Raw genomic sequence first — 25,384 nt, forward strand, 5'->3', positions numbered from 1 at the left:
CACTAATCTCCTTACCCTAGGAAATGATCAACAGAACTTGTATTCGGCGTTGATCTGATCTGTTGAGTAACTCAACAGATCAGACAGCATCTCTGGAGAACATGGATAGGTGACGTTCCGGGTTGAGTCCCTTTTTCAGTCTTCTGACTGACTTCTAGTCTGAAGGATCGCGGTTTGAAGCGTCACCTATCCATGTTCTCCAGCGGTGCTGCCTGACCTGCTTAGTTACTACAGCACTTTTGTGTATTTACCAGCATCTGCAAGTTCCTTGTACCTACAACCAAACTAATGACCCCGTCCACTCAACAACAACCCAACAACCAATCACAAGAAGATGGACACAAAAAGATGCAGTAACTCAGGGGTTACTCTCTAGAATAGAATAGAATATAGTTTCTTTATTGTCATTGTAACATGAACCATGTACAACAAAATTTGTTGACGTTTTGGGTCGAGACCTTTCTTAGTCAGGGGAAAGGGAAACAAGAGATATAGACGGTGATGTAGAGAGAAAGAATATGTAAAAGAATAACGATGATAAAGGAAGCAGGCCATTGTTAGCTGTGGTCTAGGTGAAAACGAGTATAGACAATGAGATTCAAAAAGATCTTTGAAGCTGGTATGACGGGTGGGAGAGGGAAGGAAAGGGGGGGAGGGGATGTAAGGGCTACTTGAAGTTAGAGAAATCAATAGTCATACCACTGGGTTGTAAGCTGCCCAAGCGAAATATGAGATGCTGTTCCTCCTATTTGCGTTTGACCTTACTATGACAATGGAGGAGGCCCAGGACAGAAAGTTCAGAACCGATCACAAGCTCCTGGGTCACCCTGCCATATCCCGACTTTTAGTTGTAGGGACCCCATATCAATGCCCCCCACAATCAGTGAAAGATTCCCTTCTAATCGTCACAAATCTCTGATTCGTTCCTTTCTGGCATCTGGTTGCTGGAATGACAGCCTTCCGATCCATGATCTGTCCCCCCATCCAGAACTCTCTTGTCCATGCCATATCTGACCTGCTTTTCAATGCCACATCCCAATTGTGTACTTTTCTGCACACAGGTCTGGGTACTGGGCCAGCAAAGCGTCTGATCAGCTTGACTGCCTGCCTCTCTTCCAGAAGTCCTGTGGGAAAACACATGGTGTTCAGAGATTGGGGAATTGGAGTGCTTTTTCATTAATAACCAACAGAATACATTGAAGTTAGACAAAAATGCTGGTGAAACTCAGCGGGTGAGGCAGCATCGAGGAGCGAAGGAATAGGTGACGTTTCGGGTCCGGACCCTTCTTCATAGGATTTGAAATATGTTCCATTTCCGTGAATTAATCAAAACAACATTTTTGAAATTGCAGCCCATGCGCCAAAAAAAGGGAAACTGAAGATTGAAATGACCACTAAGCAAAAAACAAAGTGCTGGAGAAACTCGACAGGGCAGGCAGCATCTGTGGAGGGAAATGGTCCGACGGGTAGGGACCCAAAGGGTTAATTTTCCTCCAGGGGTGCTGCTTAACCCGCTGAGTTCCTCCAGCAGTTGTTGTTTTGCTCAAGAATCCAGCATCTGCAGACTCTTGTCTCACCATTGAAATAAACTCTCCCGTTCACTGCGCTCGTGAATGCAGATCCGGACCTGAGTAACCGAGGAAATGGCTCCCTCTCAGGGATTCTAGTTTATCTCCCCATCACATGCAAACACACACACACACGCCCGTCCTCTTTGTTCAACAGGAATAGAGGGAGATCGGTTACCAACACTTAATGCCCGTGGTAGCATTTTCATCAAATATCTGTTTGGACAAGTCTTGAGAAATGTATACATTAGTTCTCACCTGCACATATTCTTATCCAGCAATTGATCGAAGTGTTTCAAATAGCTTCAGCAAATATTGCTTCGAATTTTAAGAACAGATTTTTTTAGAAGTTGCCACGCATAAAAGGGCGGAAAGGCTGAAACAAACTACAATCCTATCTGGGAAAGATCGAGCCGAGAGATAGAAACAATAACGTGCAAACCCGGTGAAGGCTAGCATTTAAAAACGTCCAGTCTGAAAATAAAATACAAATATTTGAAAACTGACTCGGTCTACTGCCCCATTGATATATTACTCCGGAACCCTTTTAAAACAAAGTAACATGTTGCATTGAAAACCAAAGGTTTGGCATTGAAAGCATATATTTCAACAAGACAGTTAAACGAGGAATCTTATCACTCGAACCATTGATTTGGCTCAGCCTCGACTAAAAAGCAACAGAGGAAAGGACGGCCGGCAATTGTTTATTGCAGGTTGGTGTAACAATAAAAACGATGCAGCAACTTTAACGATCTTTATTGGTAATGCTTTAAAAAGTAGCAGCTTTTGTGGTATCATGCTTGAGCTGCAACAGCACTTCTTGATGTAACAACATTCCAATGCTTTGCACCTATCCCAAACATGTTTTGCAATCGTTTCCTTCCAGGACTCAGATTCCTTTAATATTATCTTTATTGTAAATCTGGCATTTTCCCCGCCCTCTCCTGCAGCCAATCTTCTGCAACCATGGCAAATCACTGCTGGGGGGGGGGGGGGGGGGGGGGGATCACGTGCGTGTCAATCGTAGCTATCAAGTTGGGTTGAGCGAACCTGAACCGTGACGGTACACACTAACACACGCTCACCGTAGGTCCCGCCCACTTCGCTCGAAGATGATTGGTCGGCTTCCAATAATAAACGCGCCTTTTTGTCGTCAGCGATCGCGAGTGGCCGAGGGCCACGTCGATCAGGATGATGTGATAGGCATGCGAGACGGTGAATGGGCAGATGTAATGTCAGTCAGGACCATAGCTCCTCCCTCAGGTTGGGAGGCGGGCCTTCTTGTGAAAAAAAAAAATCGCTCCTCGGCGAGTGTAAAGGGGGAGGGGGGAGGAAACAAAAACAACTCAACGCCATTTTGGACTTAGGCCTACTTTGCTAATTATGAATTCCGGGAGACTTCGAGCACACCATTCGCATCAAATGAGCTGAGGATTTGTACTGTGGCTTTTCCCTTTCTTATAATCCTTCATCGCCCCCCCCCCCCCCTCCTTTTCCCCCTTACGCGAATTGCGTTTTATTATTTTTATTGGAACGTGCGCTCTGAGCGAACCAACTCATCGTGTGTATGTGGGGAAAAAAAAGACGACCGAAGTGTGATGCGCCTCAAATTCCCATCTTTTCTGAATGAAGTTGCCCGCTGAAGAAGAAAAAAGGTGGATCGCAGCCAGTAACTAGTCAGGAGACGTGGTGGAGCCGCAGAGAAATTTCTTTCCTTTGGAAGCGAAACGTTTTATTTTGATTAGTCCATTTTCTTAAAGCTGTCCAAAAAAACTCATCATGGGAGCTGGTACCAAGCTTGCGTTTGTTGTGTTTTTGATTTCGTGCTCTTCGGGTAAGTAGTTAAACCGGTGGAGATTTTATTTTAATTTATATCTTGTTTGTGAATAATATATTTAAAAAAAAAGTGATTTTGCATTTTTTAATTACTGAGATCAATATTCCAGTCAGTGTAATTTACTCCGTATTCGGCGAGTAAATTCAGTCAGCTTGTGCCGGGCGTACATGTGCGAGTTTTTGAAGCGTGGTGTTTGTGTTTTAATGATATATATCCACTTGCTCAAGGTGACTGTTCGTAGCAAAGGCAAACTTATTAAATGGGCACCGAAACGACTATCATTTTTCTTTCGCCAAATATATCTGGTGATAGTTGCTCTTGTCCACAGGACAGATTTGGTTTTGATCATTACTGGAGAGCCCACATTGGCGTAATCTGCTAAAAATCAAATATTTTTCTATTACGCTGTCACTGATCTGCCAGATTTATTTCATTGAAAAGTGAAACATTTGATTTTTAGCGTGAAACACCATTTCACTGGTGTTTCTCATTTTGATAATAAACACATTTCGAATATTCTGTTTAATTTGTAATCAATATCTTGCTATTTAATTTTCAACCATGTACGTATGGCAACTTAAAAAAACCTTTTCTCCCTTTATTTAAGACGCGATTGTGAAAAGTTTACATTTTTCCCAGTCCCCTTTGAGAGTAATCATTTTATGCTTAAACGACTTCTAAAATATGACGGAGGATGTGCATAAAGCATTTAGAACTCCACCCAGAAACGGAATGTTTTATTCAAACTAAATTTGTAATTATTTTAAATAAATCAAATTTTGCTGTGTCTTCGGATGTATACTTTTCGATTTTAAGGGTTACTGTTTGCTGCTCGTTTGGACTCGAGGTACAACTGGTCAGAATTAATCCTAATATTTCACACATTTTGTGTTTTAAATATGATAGTATTTATATCTGTTATAGAATCTGCGCAACAGCCTTTCCTCAAAAGAACGAACTGTCAAACTACACACCTCGAGGCTTTATGAGGGTTTTTTTGGTCCAGGCTGAGGGGCGCACTGCCCAATTTGTATCATCATGTTCGATTTGCACGTTAAATGAAAGGGAACCGATGAGACGAAATCCGTATCAAATACATGGTTTATATTTGGTTTTATTCCCGGTAATCTTTGTTTGCTTCTCCGTAGAAATTAGTCGAATTAATCATTATTTGGAAGTAGTTTTAAATGCTCAATTGCAAGATGGCAGTACGATACAAAATCCTTTATGAATTCTCATTTATCGCTTCAATGTTGATCTGTAAAATAGATGGTCTCTGCAGTGCTTGGGGACGGGTCAACGCTCTGAAGAGAGCGTGGTTAAAACTAATTGTAGATGCTGACAGTTAGTACCGAATATCCGATGGATGTAATTTATTGTCATTTGTAATATTTAATTTGAAAACACACGCAAATGTACCATACAGACTGAAACTATTATAGTTGTTGAAGATTGTTTTCATATTTGCGTGAGAAATATTTTTTTACATAGTCGAAAGTAAAATCGATACAAAATCAGGCAATCAAATATTCACTGATCTGGATTTGCTGGCAATATCTATCAGTGGTGTATTTGATTTATAGACATATCAATAGTGCACACGTTGTCAGACCGAACCCATGAAGATTTCCACAGTCGAGCTTGCATGTTAAGCATATTTTTTAAAAGTTTTTTTTTAATATACTGAAAAATAGTTGTAATTTTAAAGGTGGGTGAACGAGACGACGTGTGTAAACGCTTTGATTGATTTGTTTTGCTTAGGCGGTTTTGTCATTGGAAACGTAGCCAGCCTTTCACTGTAATAATAAAAAAATGTAGGCCGCAATTTTATTTTTGTCTTGGTTTAACCGAAAATTTGAAACGGGACATTGTGCATAATTGCTAATAAAGTTTTGATTATGAAAAATAAAAATAGGTGAGAAACTTCTGACTGTTTATGCAACCGATTTATTGCACTACTTTGCATCATTTAAGGTGGTTTACATCAAAAACACTGTCAATCTTGTTCTAGACTGATCAAGTTTGTGATTTAGACTGCACTTTTGTGCATATCACGTTTTTTTTTAATACCTTAAAACATATCCGCATTTGTATTTATATTAAAAAGCGTTTTTCTTTTGATTTAAAATCTGGTGTTGTGTGTTTTTGGGCACGTTTGAAAAATATGTAAATTCTTTGGCTCTGAACTTTGATGATGAGATTTGTCCAAATAAAACGTTGTAATCAGATGAGTAAATGCAACCATGTAGTTGTGGTACCTTCATAAAAACTTGCAAAAGTGTGACACAAGTACTGAAATTGGAGTAAACTACTACCATTGTGCATATCGTTGTCATGGCATCCTCTGTTTAAAAACAAATGTATTAAACAACTTAAGGTGGCAAGATTTAAAACCACACAGTTGAAGTCAATGTAACTACTTTTTAAGAAAGGAGGGAGAGAGAAAACTGGGAATTAGAGACCAGTTACCCGTACATCGGTAGGGGGGGGAGATGTTTGAGTCGATTGTTAAAGATGTTATAGCTGCGTATTTGGAAAGCAGCATGGATTTATGTAGGGGAAATCATGCACGACTACTCTTCTGGAATTTTTGGAAGATGTATCATGTAGAATGGATAAGGGAGAGCCAGTGAATGAAGATGGGTCTCGACCCGAAACGTCCCCATTCCTTCTCTCCAGAGATGCTGCCTGTCCCGCTGAGTTACTCCAGCATTTTGTGTCTGCCAGTGGATGCGGTGTATCTGGACTTTCAAAAAGCCTTTGACAAGGTCCCATACAAGAGATTAATGTGCATAATTAGAGCACATGTTATTGGGGGCAGAGTATTGACATGGATAGAGAACTGGTTGACAGAAAGGAAGCAGAGTTGGAATTAACAGGTCCATTTCAGAATGGCAGACAGTGACTAGTGGGGTGCTGCAAGGCCCGGTGCTGGGACTCCAGTTATTTGCAATATAATTAAATGTGACATCTCCAAGTTTGCAGATGACATAATGCTGGGTGGCAGTGTGGGCTGCGATGAGGCTGCAGGATGACTTGGATAGGTCGAGTGAGTGGGCAGATGCATGGGGGATGCAGTATAATATGGATACATGTGAGACTATCCACTTTGGTGGCAAGAGCAGGAAGGCAGATTATGATCTGAATGGTGTCAAATTAGGAAAAGGGGAGGTGCAATGAGACCTGGGTGTGCTTGCACATCGTCACTGAAAGTAAGCATGCAGGTGGAACAGGTAGTGAAGAAAGCTAATGGCATGTTGGTCTTCATTGAGAGAGGATTTGAGTTTAGAAACAAAGTCCTACTGAAGAAGGGTCTCGACCCGAAACGTCACCCATTCCTTCTCCAGAGATGCTGCCAGTCCCGCTGAGTTACTCCAGCATTTTGTGTCTACCCGAGGTCCTACTGAAGTTGTACAGGGCCCTGGTGAGACTGCACCTGGAGTATTGTGTGCAATTTTGTTCTCCTAATTTGAGGAAGGACATTATTGCAATTGAGGGAGTACTGCGTAGGTTCACCAGGTTAATTCCCGAAATGGCGGGAGTGACATATGATGAAAGAATGGGTCAACTGGGCTTGTGTTCACTGGAATTTAGAAGGATGAGAAGGATTCTTATAGAAACATATAAAATTCTTAAGAGATTGGACATGCTAGATGCAGGAAAAATGTTCCCGATGTTGGGGGGAGTCCAGAACCAGGGGTCACAGTTTAAGAATAAGGGGTAGGCCATTTAGGACTGAGATGAGGAAATAGAAATTCACCCAGAGAGTTGTGAATCTGGAATTCTCTGCCACGTAAGATGGTGGAGGCCAGTTCACTGGATGTTTTCAAGAGAGTTAGGTTTAGCTCTTGGGGCTAAATGAGTCAAGGGATATGAGGAAAATGCAGGAAAGGGATACTGATTATTGAAATCTTTCTCAAAAATTGTTTTACTGTTTCCATTACATGGATGAATTGTTTGCATGTATTAGTAATTTTATTTTACTGTTGGACTGCCAGGGTTAACTGTAGTTATGTTTTTGAAGAAATTTGAATTCAAATGCTTTTCCCTGGCAGTCCAACAGTAAAGTCAGATTTGTTTCATAATGGTTTACTCCAAAGTGCAAAAACGCCTCATATTCTGTAACGGGGTTTAACATGGCCAGAAATAGAAACCTATACCAATTCTACCACCTTCCTTTGTCATGGAGAGGTCATATAATGGTGCACCAAAGGATTAAAATTGTATGTTAGTGAGGTGAGAGGGGTGTCACTGACGGAATAACTATTTAAAGTGCAATGAAAGTTATTTTTAAATTAAAAGTTAGAAGTGGCAAACTATAATATGTTTAGAACAATATAAGACACTTTAAAAAAAAAACTTAAAAAAAAAAAAGAATCCTCAAGTTCAACAAAAACATTTACAGCAGTAACTGTACTTCAGAAAAATTGCATTTGCTCTAACCATTTTGGAGTGCCCTGATATCATGAAAGATTTGTGTAAGATAGCAGTTGGTGAATATTATTAAATATAAAAGCGATAGCATTTAAAAAGTGCTTAATTAGCTGTTAAGATGTGACGTCCGCTATCTTTGCCTTGTTGCAATTGCAAGGAGCTTTGGAATTTTTGTCATAAGACTGACCACATGACCAGTTTGTTTTCTCCACTGCTTAATTTTTTTGTTTTAATTGTATTTGGGAACTCAAACCTTTTCACTCCTATGTCCCTTCACATCCTGCAAACTCATTTAAGCAACATAGTCATGCAGCAGGGAAACAGGCCCTTTAGGCCAACCCATTCATGCTGATCAATGTATCTCGCAGCTAGTCCCATTTAAATGCATTTGGCCCATATCCTAAACCTTTCCTAATCATTCATCTGTCTAAATGTCTTTTGAACATTGTAATTGTACCTACTGTAACAGCGTCCTCTGACAGCTTGATCAATATACTCGCCACCCTGTGCAGAAAATGTGCCCTTCTGTGCCTTTTTAAAGTTTCCCTGCCCTCTTAAATCTATGCCCTCTAGATTTAGATTCCTCCACCCTGGAGGGGATAAGGGCTCTGACCATTCATTGTATGTGTGGCCCCCAACATTTTGCATATATTGAAGGTCAATCCTCAGCCTCCTTGCTCCAGTGAGCAAAGTTCCAGCCTATCCATCCATTCCTTTATAGCTCGAACCCTCTAGTCCTGGTCTTTTCTGCACCCTTAGTTACTTCCAGCTTAGTTACATCTTATTCCTGGATGACCAGAACTGCGACAGTACTACTAATGTGATCATATGAATTGTACAGTTCAGTACAAGTACTTGTACAGTACTGGTTGCTCAACACCCGGCTTGAGATCTAACTATTCCTTTGGTTTATGTTTCATTTGCAAGAAGAAGAAGACTTGTACAGTTGCCGCATAACATCCTAGCTTTTGTACACAGTGTCCTGACAGGCAAAGGCAGGCATGCCAAATGTTTTTTTTTCCCATTCAGTCAACCTGCGTCGCTACTTTCTGCAAACTATGTACCTGTACTCCTAGGTCTCTCTATTCTAGAACTCTCTCTAGGACCCTGGAAGTTACTGTTCAAGTTCTGCCCTGCTTTAATTTACTAAAATACATAATCTCACACTTGCCTGAGTTAAATTCCATCTGCCATTCCATGAGTTGCTGCCATAGTTCATGTAGAACTGTTAGATTCTTAAATAACTGTCTTCACTGACCCTTCATGAATATTGGTGACATCTGCAAAACACATTACAACATTATCATCCAAATCATTAATATAGATGACAAACGATTGTCGACCCAGCACAAATCCCTATGGCACATCACAAGACATAGGGCTTCAATCTCAATATCAGCGCCCCCTCCTTCCATCCAACCAAATTTGTACCACTTATATATCTCACCTTCCCGATCATCCTACCTTGCGGGATCTTGTCAAAGGCCTTGCCAATGCTCATGCAGATGACACTTTTACCCTGCCCCCGAGAATCTTCATCACAGATTAATAAAAAGCTCAATCTAATATGTGAGGCATTATTTATCAGGCACAGTCATGCTGAGTTTCCCTGGTCATCCCTTGTTTTCAGCAGCCTTTTCACCACTGAGGGCAGCACGGTGGCGCAACGGTAGAGTTGCTGCCTTACAGCACCAGAGACCTGGGTTGGATCCTGACTACAGATGCTGTTTGTATGGAGTATATACATTCTACCCGTGACCTGCGTAGGTTTTCGCCGGGTGCTCTGGTTTTCTCTCACACCAAAGATGTACAGGTTTGTAGGCTAATTGGCTTGATGAAATTGTAGATTGTCCCTAGTGTGTGTGCGATAGTGTTAGTGTGTGGGGATCGCTGGTCGGCGTGGACTCAGGGGGCCGAAGAGCCTTTTTCCACACTATAACTAAACTAAACACTGATGTAGAATCTTGGGTCTTAAGTTCCCTGACCCATACTTGCAGCCCTTTCTAAATAAAGGCACACCACTGGAGCACAAAGGTTGAAGATGGTTGGGAGCAGAGGGAGACTATGGTTTGCACGAAGACTGTATGGAGGTGATGGCTGCAACGGGGCTTTATAGCCAGCTGCAGCTGGGACTTGAAAATAGCGCCAAAATCTGGTGACTCTTGCATATAGACAGGGCTCTCACAACTTTTTTTCCCTGTTGCCAGCCGGGCAACCGTAACAGCTTTTTAGGTTGCCAAATGGCAGTTTAGGTGGTCATTTAAGACAGCTTGCATGACGCGTGCGATAATGTGCTCGGTCGAAGTGCGTAGTTACCAGTCGGAATTATGCTCAATGAAGCATTCACATATTATGTTCAATAAAGAACTGCAGATGCTGGAAAATCGAAGGTAGACTAAAGTGCTGGAGAAACTCAGCGGGTGCAGCAGCATCTATGGAGCGAAGGAAATAGGCAACGTTTCGGGCCAAAACCCATCAGTCCGAAGAAGGGTTTCGGACTGAAACGTTGCCTATTTCCTTCGCTCCCTAGATGCTGCCGCTTCCGCTGAGTTTCTCCAGCACTTTTGTCTACATTCACATATTATTTCTGCTTCAAATAACTCGCATAAACATATTCACCAATCAAGACATGATATTTACCACAATGACATGCAGCAAAATTATAATACAATATCTCAACTCCTTTTACACATTGCAATTAATGCAATTTCTATTAGTTCTTTCCACTTCCAAACAAAAATGTGGTTGGATTATTCAGCATATGATCAACCTATGTCAATAAATCCTGGACCATGGAAACATATATGCTTAACCATGCACACCACAGATTGATGCAAGCATGTTTTCTGTGAAGGACCGAAAATTACCATGACATGGCCATAGCATGGGTCGTTATTGCTATTGGCACAGAAACACTCTGGCTTCCCACATAATTTATCCATAACAAAATATACAGGCTGCAAGGAAATTTCTAAAGGCATTTTATGATAATAGCTGTTAAAACCGACTATACCCATCTGACAGGTTAAACATTACACTAACTGACAAGAGATGGGCAAAGGACATAACTGCAGCAAATGTTCTTTTGGTAATATGTTTAAAGGTGTCAAAACAAATAATAACGTTGGGAATTAAAACACATTTGATTGCATTCCGTTATCAAACATAGTCAATGTTCGCTCTGAAGACCATGAAGCACAATAGTGAGAAGTGCGGAATGGATGAATTGAGGCAGGTGAATTAGTACGTGTTGGTTGGAGTATGTAAAATTTTGAGGGTAGAGCTCGGGGAATGAAGGTGGTGTTGAATGGGGGGGGGATCAGTACGTGATGGATGGGGGGGATCGGTACAGGATGAAGGGATATCAGTACAGGAAGAACGGGGGTAGACAAAAAATGCTTGAGAAACTCAGCGGGTGCAGCAGCATCTATGGAGCGAAGAAAATAGGCAATGTTTCGGGTCGAGACCCTTCTTCAGACTGTTCCCCCCCATTCTTCTTGAATGGGGGGGGGGGGGGGGGGATATCAGCACAGGATGAATGGGGGGGATCAGTACAGGATGAATAGGGGACCAGTGTAGGGGGGGGGGGGGGGGGGGGGTGGCTGGAGAATCAATGCGAGGTGGGTAGGGTGAATGGATAGATTGCGGGGGGGGGGGGGGGGGGGGGGGTAGGGGAGCGGAGCGGACAGGGGATGTCAGTGAGGACTGAAGAGAGAAGGGAATGGGGATCAGTGCGGGGTGGAGCGGAGGGGTCCCAGGATAAGACTGGTGGAGGGGGGCAGGGGCCGAGGAGGTGGGGAGGAAGGAAGGTCAGCGCTCCTCGGACAACATCGCCCCGCTGCCTTGGCCGTCCCTGTCCAACGCCAAAGTGCCGCCGTCAAAGGGGGAGCCGGTTGGGATCTCCTCGCCACCGCCTCCCCTCCTCCGCCTGCTAACAGCAAGGTGTGGGGCCGAGCGGTGCAGCTCAAAGATCCTATAGCTATAGGATCTTTGGTGCAGTTGCTTCAGACGGCGGAAGGAGACCTCCCTCTCCCTATCTCCCTCCCTCCCTCCTCCCGGCCTTGGCGTGCGAGAGGGGTTGTTTTGAAAGTGCCGTTGGTGGATTTGCAAGCAGCGGCCGTTATCACGGCGATAGCGGCCGCTGCTTGCAAATCCGGAAAAACGGCACTTTCAAAACAACCCCTCTCGCACGCTGAGGCCGGGAGGAGGGAGAGAGAGGGAGGCCTCCTTCTGCCAGGCGGGATGCGGGAGGAGGAGGCGGTGGAGTCGCTGTCGTGGCTGCTGTTGCCACTGTGCGGGGCCCGTCATTCGCTCTGACCCTTCGTCACCAAGCACCTAGTATCTTTGTCCCGCAATACAGCCGCTGACGACACGAAACGTCACGTTCCTATTCTCCAGAGATGCTGCCTGACCCGCGGAGTTACTCCACGTTTTGTGTCTTATCGGTATAAATCAGTATCTGCATGCCAAGATGGGCAAAATTAGTCGGCGTTTAGGTTGCCCAGCAGCACTTTGGGTGGTCAATGGCACCCGGGCAACTGCTAATTTCGAGCCCTGATAGACTCAGTGGGCTGTTTCTACGCATTCCGTACTTAACCGGGGATTGAACGTATGGCAATTATCTTACTGATCTGCATGGAAAAAATAATTTCACTCTACCTTGGTACATGACAATATAGAAGCAATGAACAACAGGCATCCTCCAGTCTTCCTGTACCTCTATCTGGCTAAAAATGATACAAAAATCTCTGCTGAGCCCATGCAGTTTCTTTCTTGGCTTCCTTGATGTTCTCAGACGTGCCAGCGTTCTTGGCTTCCTTGATGTTGGAGGACATGCCAGAGTATGATATCTTTCTACAACTTTGTTGACTTGCTTACAACAAAACTACTGACCATCCAACAACTCTTTGTGAGCGGATCTTTTTAGTGGTTCTCGTATGCAGTTCTCTCAAATGTTTTGCTGCTTCTCATACTGGATCCTTCAACCCGTAAATCCATTAGCTCCAGCTTTAGCATTCTCTTCAGAGACCTCAAATTTAATAATTCTATCATTGGCACCATAGCCTATAGTGCTAAGACCTTAAGATATAGAATTTCATCCAAACCTCTACCTTTCATGACTTTTTAGATGGTTTTTAAAGCAAAGTCATCAGTACAAGATTTGTCATTTGCCCCTCATCCTTTACAGCTGGTATTTATTTTTTTCTTAGCTAATACTGTTTTGTGTCTTGAAGAGATTGTCTATGTTAAACGGTGCTATGTACTTGAATGTTATTGAAAAATGATACCATTTTACAAATATTATTTTTAAATTGCCTTTGGAATAAATCCAGCGCAGGAAACATTTGATAGCATATTCTAGAAAAACATCAAATTATCCCAAAATGAGTTTCATTTAAATAAAGGCAATGTTCAGTATTTATGAGTTATTTTCATCATAAACTCTCAGCAATGGGAGTTATATTTCAGCAGTAACTACAATTTAAATAATGGTATGTTGCAAAAATTCTTTTTCTCCTGCTTCATATGGTGATTTTATTTCACAATTGGAGATGAACATTATGCATGGGGTGCCTGTTGGGGGAAAAATGTCAATGTTGATTATTTTGTGAATTAGAACAAGCACTGCAGCTACTGAAAATCTGAAATATAATTAAAAAATGCTGGGCCATTAAATAATTTCATCAAATTATTGTGTTCAAAATATATTTGTCATTGGTATGCACAGTGTGGAATTGAATTGTATACCAGCTCCAAAATCTTTTCACTTAAACTCGTGTAACAAAGACTAAAATGCATAAAAATGGAAGGAATATTGCATACAAGGAAACTATTTAAAAATATACATATTGGAAGAGTTTAAAAAAATGTTTGCTTTGCTATCATTCTGTTATGGCTGTGACATTTGTAGATTTCTGCTTTGTTCATGCTAACATAAATTGGAGTATTGCATTCAAACATTTTCCACATTGTGTACGTGCATTTTTATTCATTTACATTAACTTGAAATGCCTTTATTGAAAACAGTAGGAATTAATTCTGTCATTGGTCAAAAGCCAAGCGCCTCATGGAGTCAAATGAATGGCAAGTGCTGGTTTGCAAAAAAAAACTGTTGAGGTCAGACAGCATCTCTAGAGGACATGGATAGTGTTACATTCAGTTGTGCTGCTGCAAGTAAGTATTTCTTTGTTCTATCTGGGACATAAAACTCTGACTCTTCTGTTGGGACCCCTCTTCAGACTCATTGTTTCAGCAGCGAATGTTATTGGGTGGCAGTAAAGGGGCTGCAATACCTATATGTTGAGTGGAAAGAGAGAAGTTTTTTGGATGTCCGTATTAAATTGGGAGCATGGAAAATAAATCTGTACACTTACAATTGTCAGAGAAACCACCAAACTACCAATGGCTTCTTAATTAAAAAAAAATAATAATAAAGTTGAGGGAGAGAGCTGGAAAAGATAATCTTTGGTTTATTTATTTCTAACAATTGGGAGAGAAAAAAAACATTGGTTTATATTCGACAACGTTAACTTTTTTTTCTTATTTTTCTCATGTGTCATTTATATCATCTTCAGTTAGTACCTAGTATTTTCACATTTTTATAACTTGCAGTCACCAGTCTTACTCTTTCTGAAGCGTGCCATACTTAATTGCACTTTATTCAACTTGCCTTTTTGTAGAACCAAATATCTTTTTCTAACTAGTGGTAAATTATATTGCAACTGCATAATCTTAGATTCTGTATGGATTTCAGAGAAATTTCGTAGGCAAAACATTTTCATCAATGACTGTCGCTGTGGGTGACAGTAAAGGCCCTGCAACACCTATATGTGGGTGGGGAGAGGGAGGTTTTTAAGAGGTCAGTATTAACATATTGCTGGAGGAAATTGGGAGCATTGGAACAAATTCTGTGCACTTATAATTGTCAGAGAAATCATTAAATTACTGACGGTTTCTTTATTTTAGAAAAACAATTAAAAATGTTGGAAGTATTTCCTGTCAGATAGCATTTATCAAGAGAGAATTGTTCATTTTTTCTATCCGTAGATGTTGCTTAACTGCTGTGTTTTTCTTAGTGTTTTCAATAGTTTTTCCTGCAGATAACATGACTGGATCTGCATCATAGTACTAAAGCCTTTTGAAGTTTACTTGTAGACTAAATTGAATATATTAGGATGGATTATCCAAGCTTCCACATGGGTAGTTTTGTAGAAACAAACAACTGCAGATGCCGGTTTACACAAAAGGACCCACATTGCCGGAGTAACTCGGCTATGGAGAACATGGATAGGTGACGTTTTTGGACGGAACCCTTCTTCAGACTGAAGAAAGCTATTCAGTCTGAAGAAGGGTTCCATCTCAAAACGACACCTATCCATGTTCTGCAGGGATGCTGATTGACCTGCTGAGTTACTCCAGCACTTTGTGTCCAGCTCAGTTTTGTTTATTGTCATGTGCAACGAGGTACAGTGAAAAGCCTTTTGTTGCATGCTAAACAGTCAGCAGAAAGACAATACATGATTACAATCAATCCATTTACAGTGTATAGATACACGATAAGAGAATAACATTTAGTGCAAGGTAAAGCCAGCAAAGTCCAGTCAAGGTAGTCTGAGGGACTTCAAAGAGGTAAATAGTAGTTCAGCACTGCTCTCAGGTTGTGGTAGGATGATTCAGTTGCGTGATAACAGCTGGGAGGAAACTGTCCCTGAATCTGGTGGTGTGTGTTCTCACACTTATATGCCTTTTGCCTGATGGGAGTTGGGTGAAGATGGAGTGGCCAGGATGCGACCTATCCTTGATTATGCTGCTGGTCATGCCGAGGCAGCATGAGGGATAAATGGAATCGATAGAAGTGAAGTTGGTTTGTGTGATGGCTTGGGCCGTGTTCACAATTCGCTGCAATTTCTTATGGTCCTGTTCCCAAAACAAGCTGTGATACATCCTGATAAAATGCTTTCTATGGTGCATCTGTACAAGTTAGTGAGAGTTGAAGGTCATGCCAAACATCCTAAGCCTTCTAAGGAAGTAGAGGCGTTGGTGTGCCTTCTTGGTAGTGACTTCAATATGGGTGGTCCATGAGAAGTTGTTGGTGATATTGACTCCGAGGAATTTGAAATTTTTGACCATCTCTACTTCGGCACCATCAATCCAAACTGGGTTATGTGTACCACTTTGTTTCCTGAAGTCGATCACTATCTCCTTTGGCTTGCTGATGTTGAGACAAAGGTTGTTGTCTCAACACCAGGAAATTAGGTTCTCAATCTCCTTCCTGTACTCCATCTCATTGTTTGATATCCAGCCCACACTGATGGTGTCGACTGCAAATTTGAAAATTAAATTTGATTTGTACATGCTGCACAGTTGTTGGTGTACAAGGAGTAAAGAAGGGGGCTAAAAATGTTGTGCTGAGGATTATTGTGGAGGATTATTTGTCCCCTATCCTCACTGATTGGGGTCTGCTGGTCAGGAAGTGCTGATCCCAGGTCTTTCGGGTTTGTTGATAAGCTTAGATGGTATAATGGTATAGAAATGATAGAAAATAGTTGCAGGAGGAGGCCATTCGGCCCTTTGAACTAGCACCGTCATTCATTGTGATCATGGCTGATCGTCCCCTATCAATAGCCCGTGCCTGCCTTCTCCCCATATCCCTTGACTCCACTAGACCCTAGAGCTCTATCTAACTCTCAAAGGTATCAAAGGTTATCTATGAATAGGTCTGACACGGATGTCTCTCCAGGTGAACTAGGGATGAGTGTAGGGTTAGAGCGATTACATCGTCCATGGACCTCTAGTGGCGGTAGGCGAACTGCAGTGGGTCAAGGCTGCTGGGAAGACTGGATTTAATGCGTTCCATAACTAGCCTCTCAAAACATTTCATGCTGGTGTATGTCAAGGCCACTGGATGGTAGTCGTTTAGGCATGAGGTCTTGCATTTCTTCGGCAGTGGAATGCTGGTGTACTTGATGCAGGTGGGTACTTCAGAACGGAGTAGGGAGAGATTAAAGATGTCCGTGAATAGTGCTAGCTGGCTGCACTACTACTAAGGACTCCGTCTGGTTCAGTTGCTTTTCGTGTGCTTACCTTCAGGAAGGCTAACTAACCTTTGCTACAGTCACCCTGGGGAGAGGTACATTGGAGTCTGAAGGGCTCGGTGTCACCGCCCTGTTGGCCTTGTGTTCAAAGAGAGCATAGGAAGTATTCAGTTCATCGGGTCGGGTTGTACTATCACCAATGATGTTGCCTGACCGTGCTTTGCAGCCAGTTATCTTATTCAGACCATGCCGCATTCTCTGTATGTCCAAGTAATTATACTGGGACTCAAGTTTGCCCCAGAATTGTGGGCCTTCTTGTACTGCACGGGGTCGTTTGACTTGTATGCAGCAGACCTGGCCTTAACCTGTGAATGTATCTTGCGGTTCATCCATGTGTCCTTTTAAGTGGGTAGTTATAGCTAGAAGTGTGTAGGAAGGAATTGCAGCTGCTGGTTTAAACTGAAGACATGGACCTGGAACAGTGGAACACCTGATCGTTCCCTCCGTAACTCCCTGGTCAACTCGTCCCTTCCCACCCAAACCAACCCCTGCCCATGTATGCATCCCCTGCAACTACAGGAGATGCAACACCCGTCTCTTTACCTCCCCCTCTACTCCGTCCAAGGACCCTGACAGTCTTTTCAGATGAGGCAGAGGTTCACTTGCACCTCCTCCAACCTCATCTACTGTATCCGCTGTTCCAGGTGTGGAGTCCTATATATCAGCGAGACCAAGTGCATGCTTGGCGATCATTTTGCTGAACACCTCTACTCGGTCTGCCTAAATCTACCTGATCTCCCGTTTGCGAAACACTTTAACTCCCCCTCCATTGTCAGAGCGCCCAGCGCAAATTTGAGGAACAGCACCTTGTATTTTGCTTGGGAAGCTTACACCCCAGTGGTATGAAAATTGACTTCTCTAACTTTAAGTAACCCTTGCTTTCCCCTTCTCTCTCCATCCCTCCCCTTCCCAGTTCTCTGAGCAGTCTTACTGTCTTCGACTACATTTTATCTTTGTTTTTATGTTACCTTCTCCCAAGTAACAATGATCTATTTGCATTTTCCTTGAATTACATTCCCTTTGTTCTGTTTTCACACTTTACACTTCCTTATCTATACACTTCCTAATCTGTGTACCCCCCCCTCACTTGACATCAGTCTTGACCCGAAACATTACCCATTTCTTCTCTCCAGAGATGCTGCCTATACCACTGAGTTACTCCAGCATTTTGCGTCTACCTTTATAGCTAAAATTCCTCCTGCATATCTCCATTCTTTCTCAGGAGATGGGTGGCTTTGCTTTCCAAAAATGATGGTACCTTGTCTCTTATATTTTGATTGTTATTTTTGGTGTGTGTTAACTTTTTTGTCAATGATTAGTGATGTACAGCACTTTGTTGCAGCTATGTTTGTTTTTAAAGTGCTCTATAAATAAAATTATTATTATTATTATATATGAGCTGTATCTCCTTAACCATGCATCAGCTGTCGGCCTCCTCTTCCAGTGGTCGAGGCTTCAACAAGAGCTTTTGGAGCATTTGGGTTGCTAACTGTTTAAAACAAAATCAGATGTCAGGTATTTAACAAATTAGCATTGGTGCATTTTCTCAAAAATATTTAAACTGCCGTAAACATTATGTTGAGAGCTCTTTGTTCACAGCAGGAAGTGGTATGGTGTTGGGGGAGGGAGTGATGTAATGTTGGGGAGCCATATATTACAAGGCTAAGTATAAATGTTGTGAATATTTCTGCTTGTGGATGTGATAACAACATTCATTTCACCCATTTAATGGAGAGAGACCAGTCTGTCATGGGGATTTTTACTGTTAGTAAAAATTCACATAATAGGTTTATTTTCATTAAATGTTTTAATGGTTAAATCATAGTCAATATGCATAATGCTCTTGTTTGTATTATTGGCATTATAAACCACAGGATTAAACTGTTTGGAAATGCATTATTTCATTATGATATCAAATAAAACAATGTGAAATACCATTAATAATGCACTATAGTAGCATTCTATCTGTATTTAAAGTTATTTGACAGGAGCTTGTAACATGAGGGTCTTGTTGACTGTTGTGTTCGCCTCAAATATTGGAAGAAACGGGTATATCCACCACCCTATGTAGAAAAGCTTGCCACTCTGATCTCTGTACAATGTTCCACAACATTATCCTCTCTATAATCTGTCATTATAACTTTGAGAGTTTCATTTTCTTTATATTGTTACAGATTATTTCAAAATAATTGCAGTTTTGTTTTATGCCCTATTCTATAAATCCTTTATAAATCTTGCACAGTGGTATGCAGCTTTTCCCTACTATATGGATGGTCAGACAATGCAGTAAAATTTATCAGATGCTAGAAGTAGTGGGAAGTGTCTTAAAATTATATTTATTCCTTTCCCATCACCGTTTTATATTTGAGATATCAGCCTAACCACCTTTGGTGCCACCACACTGCACAATATCTCACCACAATCTTAGTGTGCAATGTGGGCGTGTGGCATTTGGTAATCGTTGACGTAAAATGGGGGGGGGGGGGGGGGGGGGGGGGGGGGGGGGGAGGGAGGAGGAGGAGGAGGGGGTAGGAGGGGTCAAGACTTGCAATGCAATCCATTTGATAAACACTTATTGAATTTATTTCATGACAAATAGTGCAAAAAAAACCACACAGGAATTTTGCATAATGGCTGGTTAGTTTTGCTAAGAGATCATTATGAACCTTAAATTTTCACATTATTCTGCAGAAAATTGTGCCAAACTCCATTTGAAAAGATCAGTGTTGCATTATACAATGAGGGCTTAGTAATCCAACACTTTTCATGTCCCATATTGACATTGGAACTGCTTTGAAGGAGTGCCTGGGCTGACGTCGGGTTAACCAGCATATTTGATTAACATTTGGCAGATGCAGCATAACTGGACATGCTGCATTTAAATATCAGCAGACCAATTTTAAAATCACAGAAAATGGATTCATATTTAATTTATATTTAATTTGTTTAATTAAAAAAAAAACCATAATTGAATAGTTTACTTAACTCTGAGGGTTGACTTTTGGCCTAATTTATGTTTTAATTTCTCAGGTTTATTAATCCCAGGCAACTCTAAGCTTTTTATTCGCACTTGACATTTATCAAGCGAGTTCAAGTGTTGTGGAAGTGGGAACCTGCATGGAAGAGGGGTCGTTCATGTTGACATTGGCTTGCTCAAAGGTGGTTCACATGACATGACCGTGCATCATCAGTTGCTAACTTGTATGGAGTTTACTAAGGAGTCATTATGCCAAATGTGTTTGAGAGATCTGCAGTCTTGGTGGTCATCATCTGTCGAGTATGATGTACCTGCAATCACTTGACAAATGTAGGGAGAAGATTATTTTGAATATTCTGACCTATTTTATTGCCAAATGAGACTTGTACAGTCATGTGGAAATTAATTTTGAAACTGAGAACTACTGTTGCAGCAATGCACCATCCTGTTTTTATTTTATGAGATGATTTTACATTTTTCAACAATATGTTGCCATTACCAGATCAGTTGAAGACCTTCATAGCTGGCAGGGAAACATTTCCATGTTGGTCTTGCCTCTATTTTCTCTTTTCTGTTTGACGTGAAAATCTTTACTTGGGTGTCCAAGCTGTCAATCAACTTGAGGTCACCTGAAGTGGCATCTTGGACTGATCTTCATGGGCATGTTGATGTGATGTGTCCAAAACCATGGGATACAAAGTCTTTGTTTGTGGAGTAAGTGGCCATGTTGTCTTAGGTCCGTGTGGGTTCTGTTGCGAGCACGCCACTGACTTTCAAAGTTTAGAGGAACAGCATAGAAACTGACATTTCGGCCCACTGAGTCTACATCGACCAGCAATTGCCCCGTACACTATCACTATCCTACACATTAGGGACAATTTACAATTTATAGAAGTCAATTAACTTACAAACCTGTACGTATTTATAGTCTTTGGAATGTGGGAAGCATTTGGAGCACTTGGAGAAAACCCAAGCGATCACAGGGAGAATGTACAAACTTCATAGAGACGGCACCCATAGTTGGGATCGATCCTGCTTCTCTGGCGTTGTAAGGCAGTAACTCTACCACTGAGCTGCCTGACTTCAAGGAATGTCCATTTAATCCCTGCACTGGATATGTCCACCGTTTGTGATTTGAATAATAATGGGTTTATGACTATGGCACACATGTTCACTCCTGTTCCCTAGAATGACTGGTGTAATTTTCAATAATTGGGTGGTTTTGTGAAGTCTTTATGAATGTGGAAGTTGGCATTCCCCATGTTTCTATCTTGTGAAGGATTGCAGTGAATGGAAATTGGGGCACCATGTGTCTGCTATGGTAATCACTCGGTTGGAGTTGGTATAAAGATCATGCCACAGTTACGTGGTTGCACATTCAAAGCTTTGGACTAGCAGGGCTGTTGACGCCCTTGCATATTTCCAAATGAATACAATTTAGATGGATTGACAATTTAAATCAACTAAATATTCGTTGTAAGTGTAAAAGTTTATTCTTAAAAAAAACCATATGCTTTGTATGCATGTGTCCAATGTTTTGTGGCAGTTTGGGTTATGGAAATTCACCCTTACATAATTCACAAATCGTTACCTAACAATTTGAGATGAGGAATAAAATTTGCTCTCATGGAATTTATCTAGGGGATAAAAGTAAACAGTATATGCAGTACCTTATTTCTATCCTTAGAATAAAGGGAAGGTCATTTAAGACTGCGGTGAGAAAAAACCTTTTCACCCAGATAGTTGTGAATTTATGGAATTCCCTGCCACAGAGGGCAGTGGAGGCCAAGTCACTGGATGGATTTAAGAGAGAGTTAGATAGAGCTCTAGGGGCTAGTGGAGTAGAGGGATATGGGGAGAAGGCGGGCACGGGTTTTGATAGCGGACGATCAGCCATGATCAAAATGAATGGCGGTGCTGGCTCAAAGGGCCGAATGGCCTCCTCCTGCACCTATTTTCTATGTTTCTATGTATCCTATTTTTTAATTGTTAAACTTTAATGTTTTTGACGCACGTGCAGATGGCACAGCTTTGTGTTATGTAAAATTGTAGTATTAACCATTTTCTTGGAACGTGCCTAATGCAGTGGTCGCATGTCCTTTTATACAAGGTATTTTGTATGAGAGTCCAAACATTTGTTAAACCTTTAGCAAACGTAAACCTGAATGGCAATACTTTGACTTGAAGGGTGCAATTTTGATATTGTGCTGTTTTCATGTATGACGTGTTCAGTATTTCGGCAAGCTGAGTATAAACCTTGAGTGTTTTCTGGAGGAGAGGCAGTGTGTGTGTATTTATATATATTTATTTATGTATGTATATATGTGTGTGTGTGTGTGTATATGTATATATGTGTGTTTTTTTGTCACGTGTGCAGAGGTACAGTGATAAGCTTTTGTTGCATGCTTACCAGTTAGCGGAAAGATAATACATGATTATAATCAAGCCATTACAATGTATAAATACATGATAAGGGGATAACATTTAGTTCAAGGTGAAGCCAGTATACAGGCCGAATTGTCTATAATGCGATTTCAAATGGAAACTAAAGAACTTCTTTAAAGTTACTTTGGTAATTGACAAGTAGAAAAACAAAATCTTGCATTTCAAAAGAGGACATGACTTGAGAATTAAGGGACAGAGGTTTAAGGGTAACATGAGGGGGAACTTCTTTACTCAGAGTGGTAGCTGTGTGGAATGAGCTTCCAGTGAAGGTGGTGGAGGCAGGTTCGATTTTATCATTTAAAAATAAATTGGATAGTTATATGGACGGGAAAGGAATGGAAGGTTATGGTCTGAGTGCAGGTAGATGGGACTAGGGGAGAATACGTGTTCGGCACGGACTAGAAGGGCTGAGATGGCCTGTATCCGTGCTATAATTGTTATATGGTTATTTAAACCGTATTGGAGACAAACAGCATGGAACAGCACTTTGGCCCAATTTGTTCATGCCGCCTAAGATGCTCATCTAAGATAGTCCCATTTGCCTGTGATTGACTCGTTTCCCTCTAAACGTTTCCTGTTCATGAATCTGTCCAAATGTATTTTAAATGTTATCATTGTCCCTGCCTCAACTATATCCACGATTGGAGAACTATGTGTGATCTCTACCCAATGCATCATGAAGGATGTCATTTCACTGGAGATATGCAGAGAAGATTCACAAAGATTTCTAGGGTGGAGCATTTAAGTTATGAGGAATAATTCGTTTGTTTATTTGGGATCAGAGAAAACTGAGGGGGGGGGGGGGTGGTTGAGGTGTGGAGGGAGGCATGACTGAGATTTTTGAGAGGCAGAGAGAAAGTGAAAAGTCATTACATGGTACCCATAACTATATTAATTGTGTTTAAAGTAAGAGGTACAAAACTTTGGAGGGTGGTTCAAACTAGAATGCTCTGCCTGAAGGGGAGATGGTGGCAGGTATTAAATGAACACTTGAGACACAATGCTGACAAGATTACAGGCTGAATGTTGGGAAATGGGATTAGTAAATATAGCTACTGGATAGATGGGCCAAAAAGCGTGTTTCTGTGCTTTTGGTTATATCTTTGAAACTAATGAGCGAAAAACACAGTGCTGGTAGAACACGGGTTAGCCACATCCATGAAGGGAATGTACGGACGACGTTGCGGGTTCGGATTCTTCTGTCTGCCAATCATTTCACCTTCCCCCTCACCTGTATCCATTAATGCTGGGCTTTGCCCCACCCCCCGATAGGGGGTCCTATCTCCATTAGCTTGTAAATCTTTTTTATTTCACAGTACATTTATCCAATTTCACAAAGGTACTTGCCTCGAACGCATCCATAGGCAGTGGATACCATAGTACACCCACATGCTACATTAAAATAAAAACTCTATCCATTTAATTCCGTTTATACCTCTTGCCCACTAGGCCTCGGCCTATTCCCCCAAAGATACAGCCTCCCACTATCTAATTATCCACACTATGATCAATTTATATACTTTTCTATTTAAAATCTGCCCACAGTTTTTTCTTCAAAGAAAACCGTCCCAGCCCCTCTAATCTATCCCTGTGATTACAGTCTATTTTGAGAACCATTCTCTTGCATACTTTTTGCAACCTTTAATGCCTTTATTTCATCCTTCCTATGATGTGCTGGCTTGAACACAATACTTCAGTTGAGGTGTTTTATAAAAGGTTCAATAAAACGTTGCTGCTTTTATACTTTACAGTAATAAATTTTGGAATTGTGTTTGTCTTCTGCTTTCTCAACTTAATGTGGCACTTTCAATGATTTATGACTAGGATTCTCTGCTTCTTCATCCCTTTTAGAATAGTTTCCTTTACTCTGATGCCTTTCCTCATTCTTGTTTCCAAAATGCACGACTAGACCTTTCTCCAGAATAAACTACATCTACCATACATCTTATTATTCCACTAGTCTTTATATATTGAGTTGCATTGTAACACTATCCTTTCATTGTTCAGGGCACTGCATTTACTTTGCTTGATCACTGTACATTGATTCTAATTTGTCAGTTATATCATGTTGCAGAGATCTTTTCATTGCAAAGGCTACCTATTTCCCTTTGACATTTGGTTCTTCTATCTCCTGGTGTTTATAGCAGAGAAAGTGACGTATTGAACATAGGAAAATTAATGGAGATGTCTTGAGGGCAGTCCTTATGCAGTCGAGGAGATGCTGCACATCCTAAGATGTATGAAGGAAGATAAATCTCCTCTGCTGATCAGATATATCCAAGGACACTGAGAAGAAATTACAGGAGCACTGGCTGGGATGTATGACTCATTGATAGATATATGGATGGGATTCTGGAAGGCTAGCGGGCAGCTAATGTCGTACCACTATTTAGTATGGTCTGCAAAGAAAAACCTGGGAACTATCAACCAGAAAGCCTAACATTTGTGGTTGGAATGTTACCAGAGAGGATGCTGAAGGACAATATATACATCCATTTAGAAGGATGGACTGATTGGGGATAATCAGCACTGTTTTGAATGTGGGAAATCGTGTCTCATGAATTTGATTGAGTTTTTTTGTAGATGTGGCTAAGAAAGCTGATGAGGGTAAGCCAAGAATTACAGTGGGATCTTGATCTGCTGGGCAAGTGAGCTGGGAAATGGGCAATGGACCTTAATTCATATAAATGTAAGGTGTTGTGGAAAACTAAACTAGGACAGGACCTTCACAGTAAGCTGTGGGCCGAGGAGCTTTTTTGTTCAGGTTTGTGACCCAATTCGCGGAGCTACCTGAATTTTTTAACATATTGTGTAAAAATATTATATAAATCATACCTGAAACTCATCAAGACCAAAACCTGCTCATTTTTAAGAAATATGGGGAAAACCTCATTTTCTGAGTAGTAATTGCCCAATCAATGCACGTTTGACATTGGTCAATTTGTGTCCGACCTCAATCCCGCACTTTGTTTTACGATACAATATAATACAATATTACAATACAATACAATATCTATTCAATGTCATT

At 41.3% G+C, this 25,384-nt stretch overlaps 1 protein-coding gene and 1 long non-coding RNA gene across 3 annotated transcripts in view; one reads left to right on the top strand and one right to left on the bottom strand.

The window, feature by feature from the left end:
• Positions 1-378: 378 nt before the first annotated feature.
• On the bottom strand, positions 379-2,468 carry LOC129699062 (uncharacterized). Its single transcript, XR_008723771.1, has 2 exons — positions 1,827-2,468; positions 379-1,124 (listed from the first exon to the last, which is right to left on the bottom strand). It is a non-coding gene; the product is annotated as an uncharacterized LOC129699062 (long non-coding RNA).
• Positions 2,469-2,890: 422 nt separating this feature from the next.
• Positions 2,891-25,384, top strand: part of LOC129699063 (activin receptor type-2A-like) — a 110,916-nt gene continuing 88,422 nt past the window's right edge. The window contains exon 1 of one of the 2 annotated variants that reach the window (XM_055638681.1): positions 2,891-3,402. In XM_055638681.1, the coding sequence (XP_055494656.1) occupies positions 3,348-3,402 (55 nt within the window). In that variant the 5' untranslated portion in view covers positions 2,891-3,347. The remainder of the gene's footprint in view (positions 3,403-25,384) is intronic. The other variant, XM_055638682.1, reaches the window with a different exon arrangement.

Source organism: Leucoraja erinacea, chromosome 7, assembly GCF_028641065.1.
Source record: "Leucoraja erinacea ecotype New England chromosome 7, Leri_hhj_1, whole genome shotgun sequence".
Taxonomy (NCBI): domain Eukaryota; kingdom Metazoa; phylum Chordata; class Chondrichthyes; order Rajiformes; family Rajidae; genus Leucoraja; species Leucoraja erinaceus.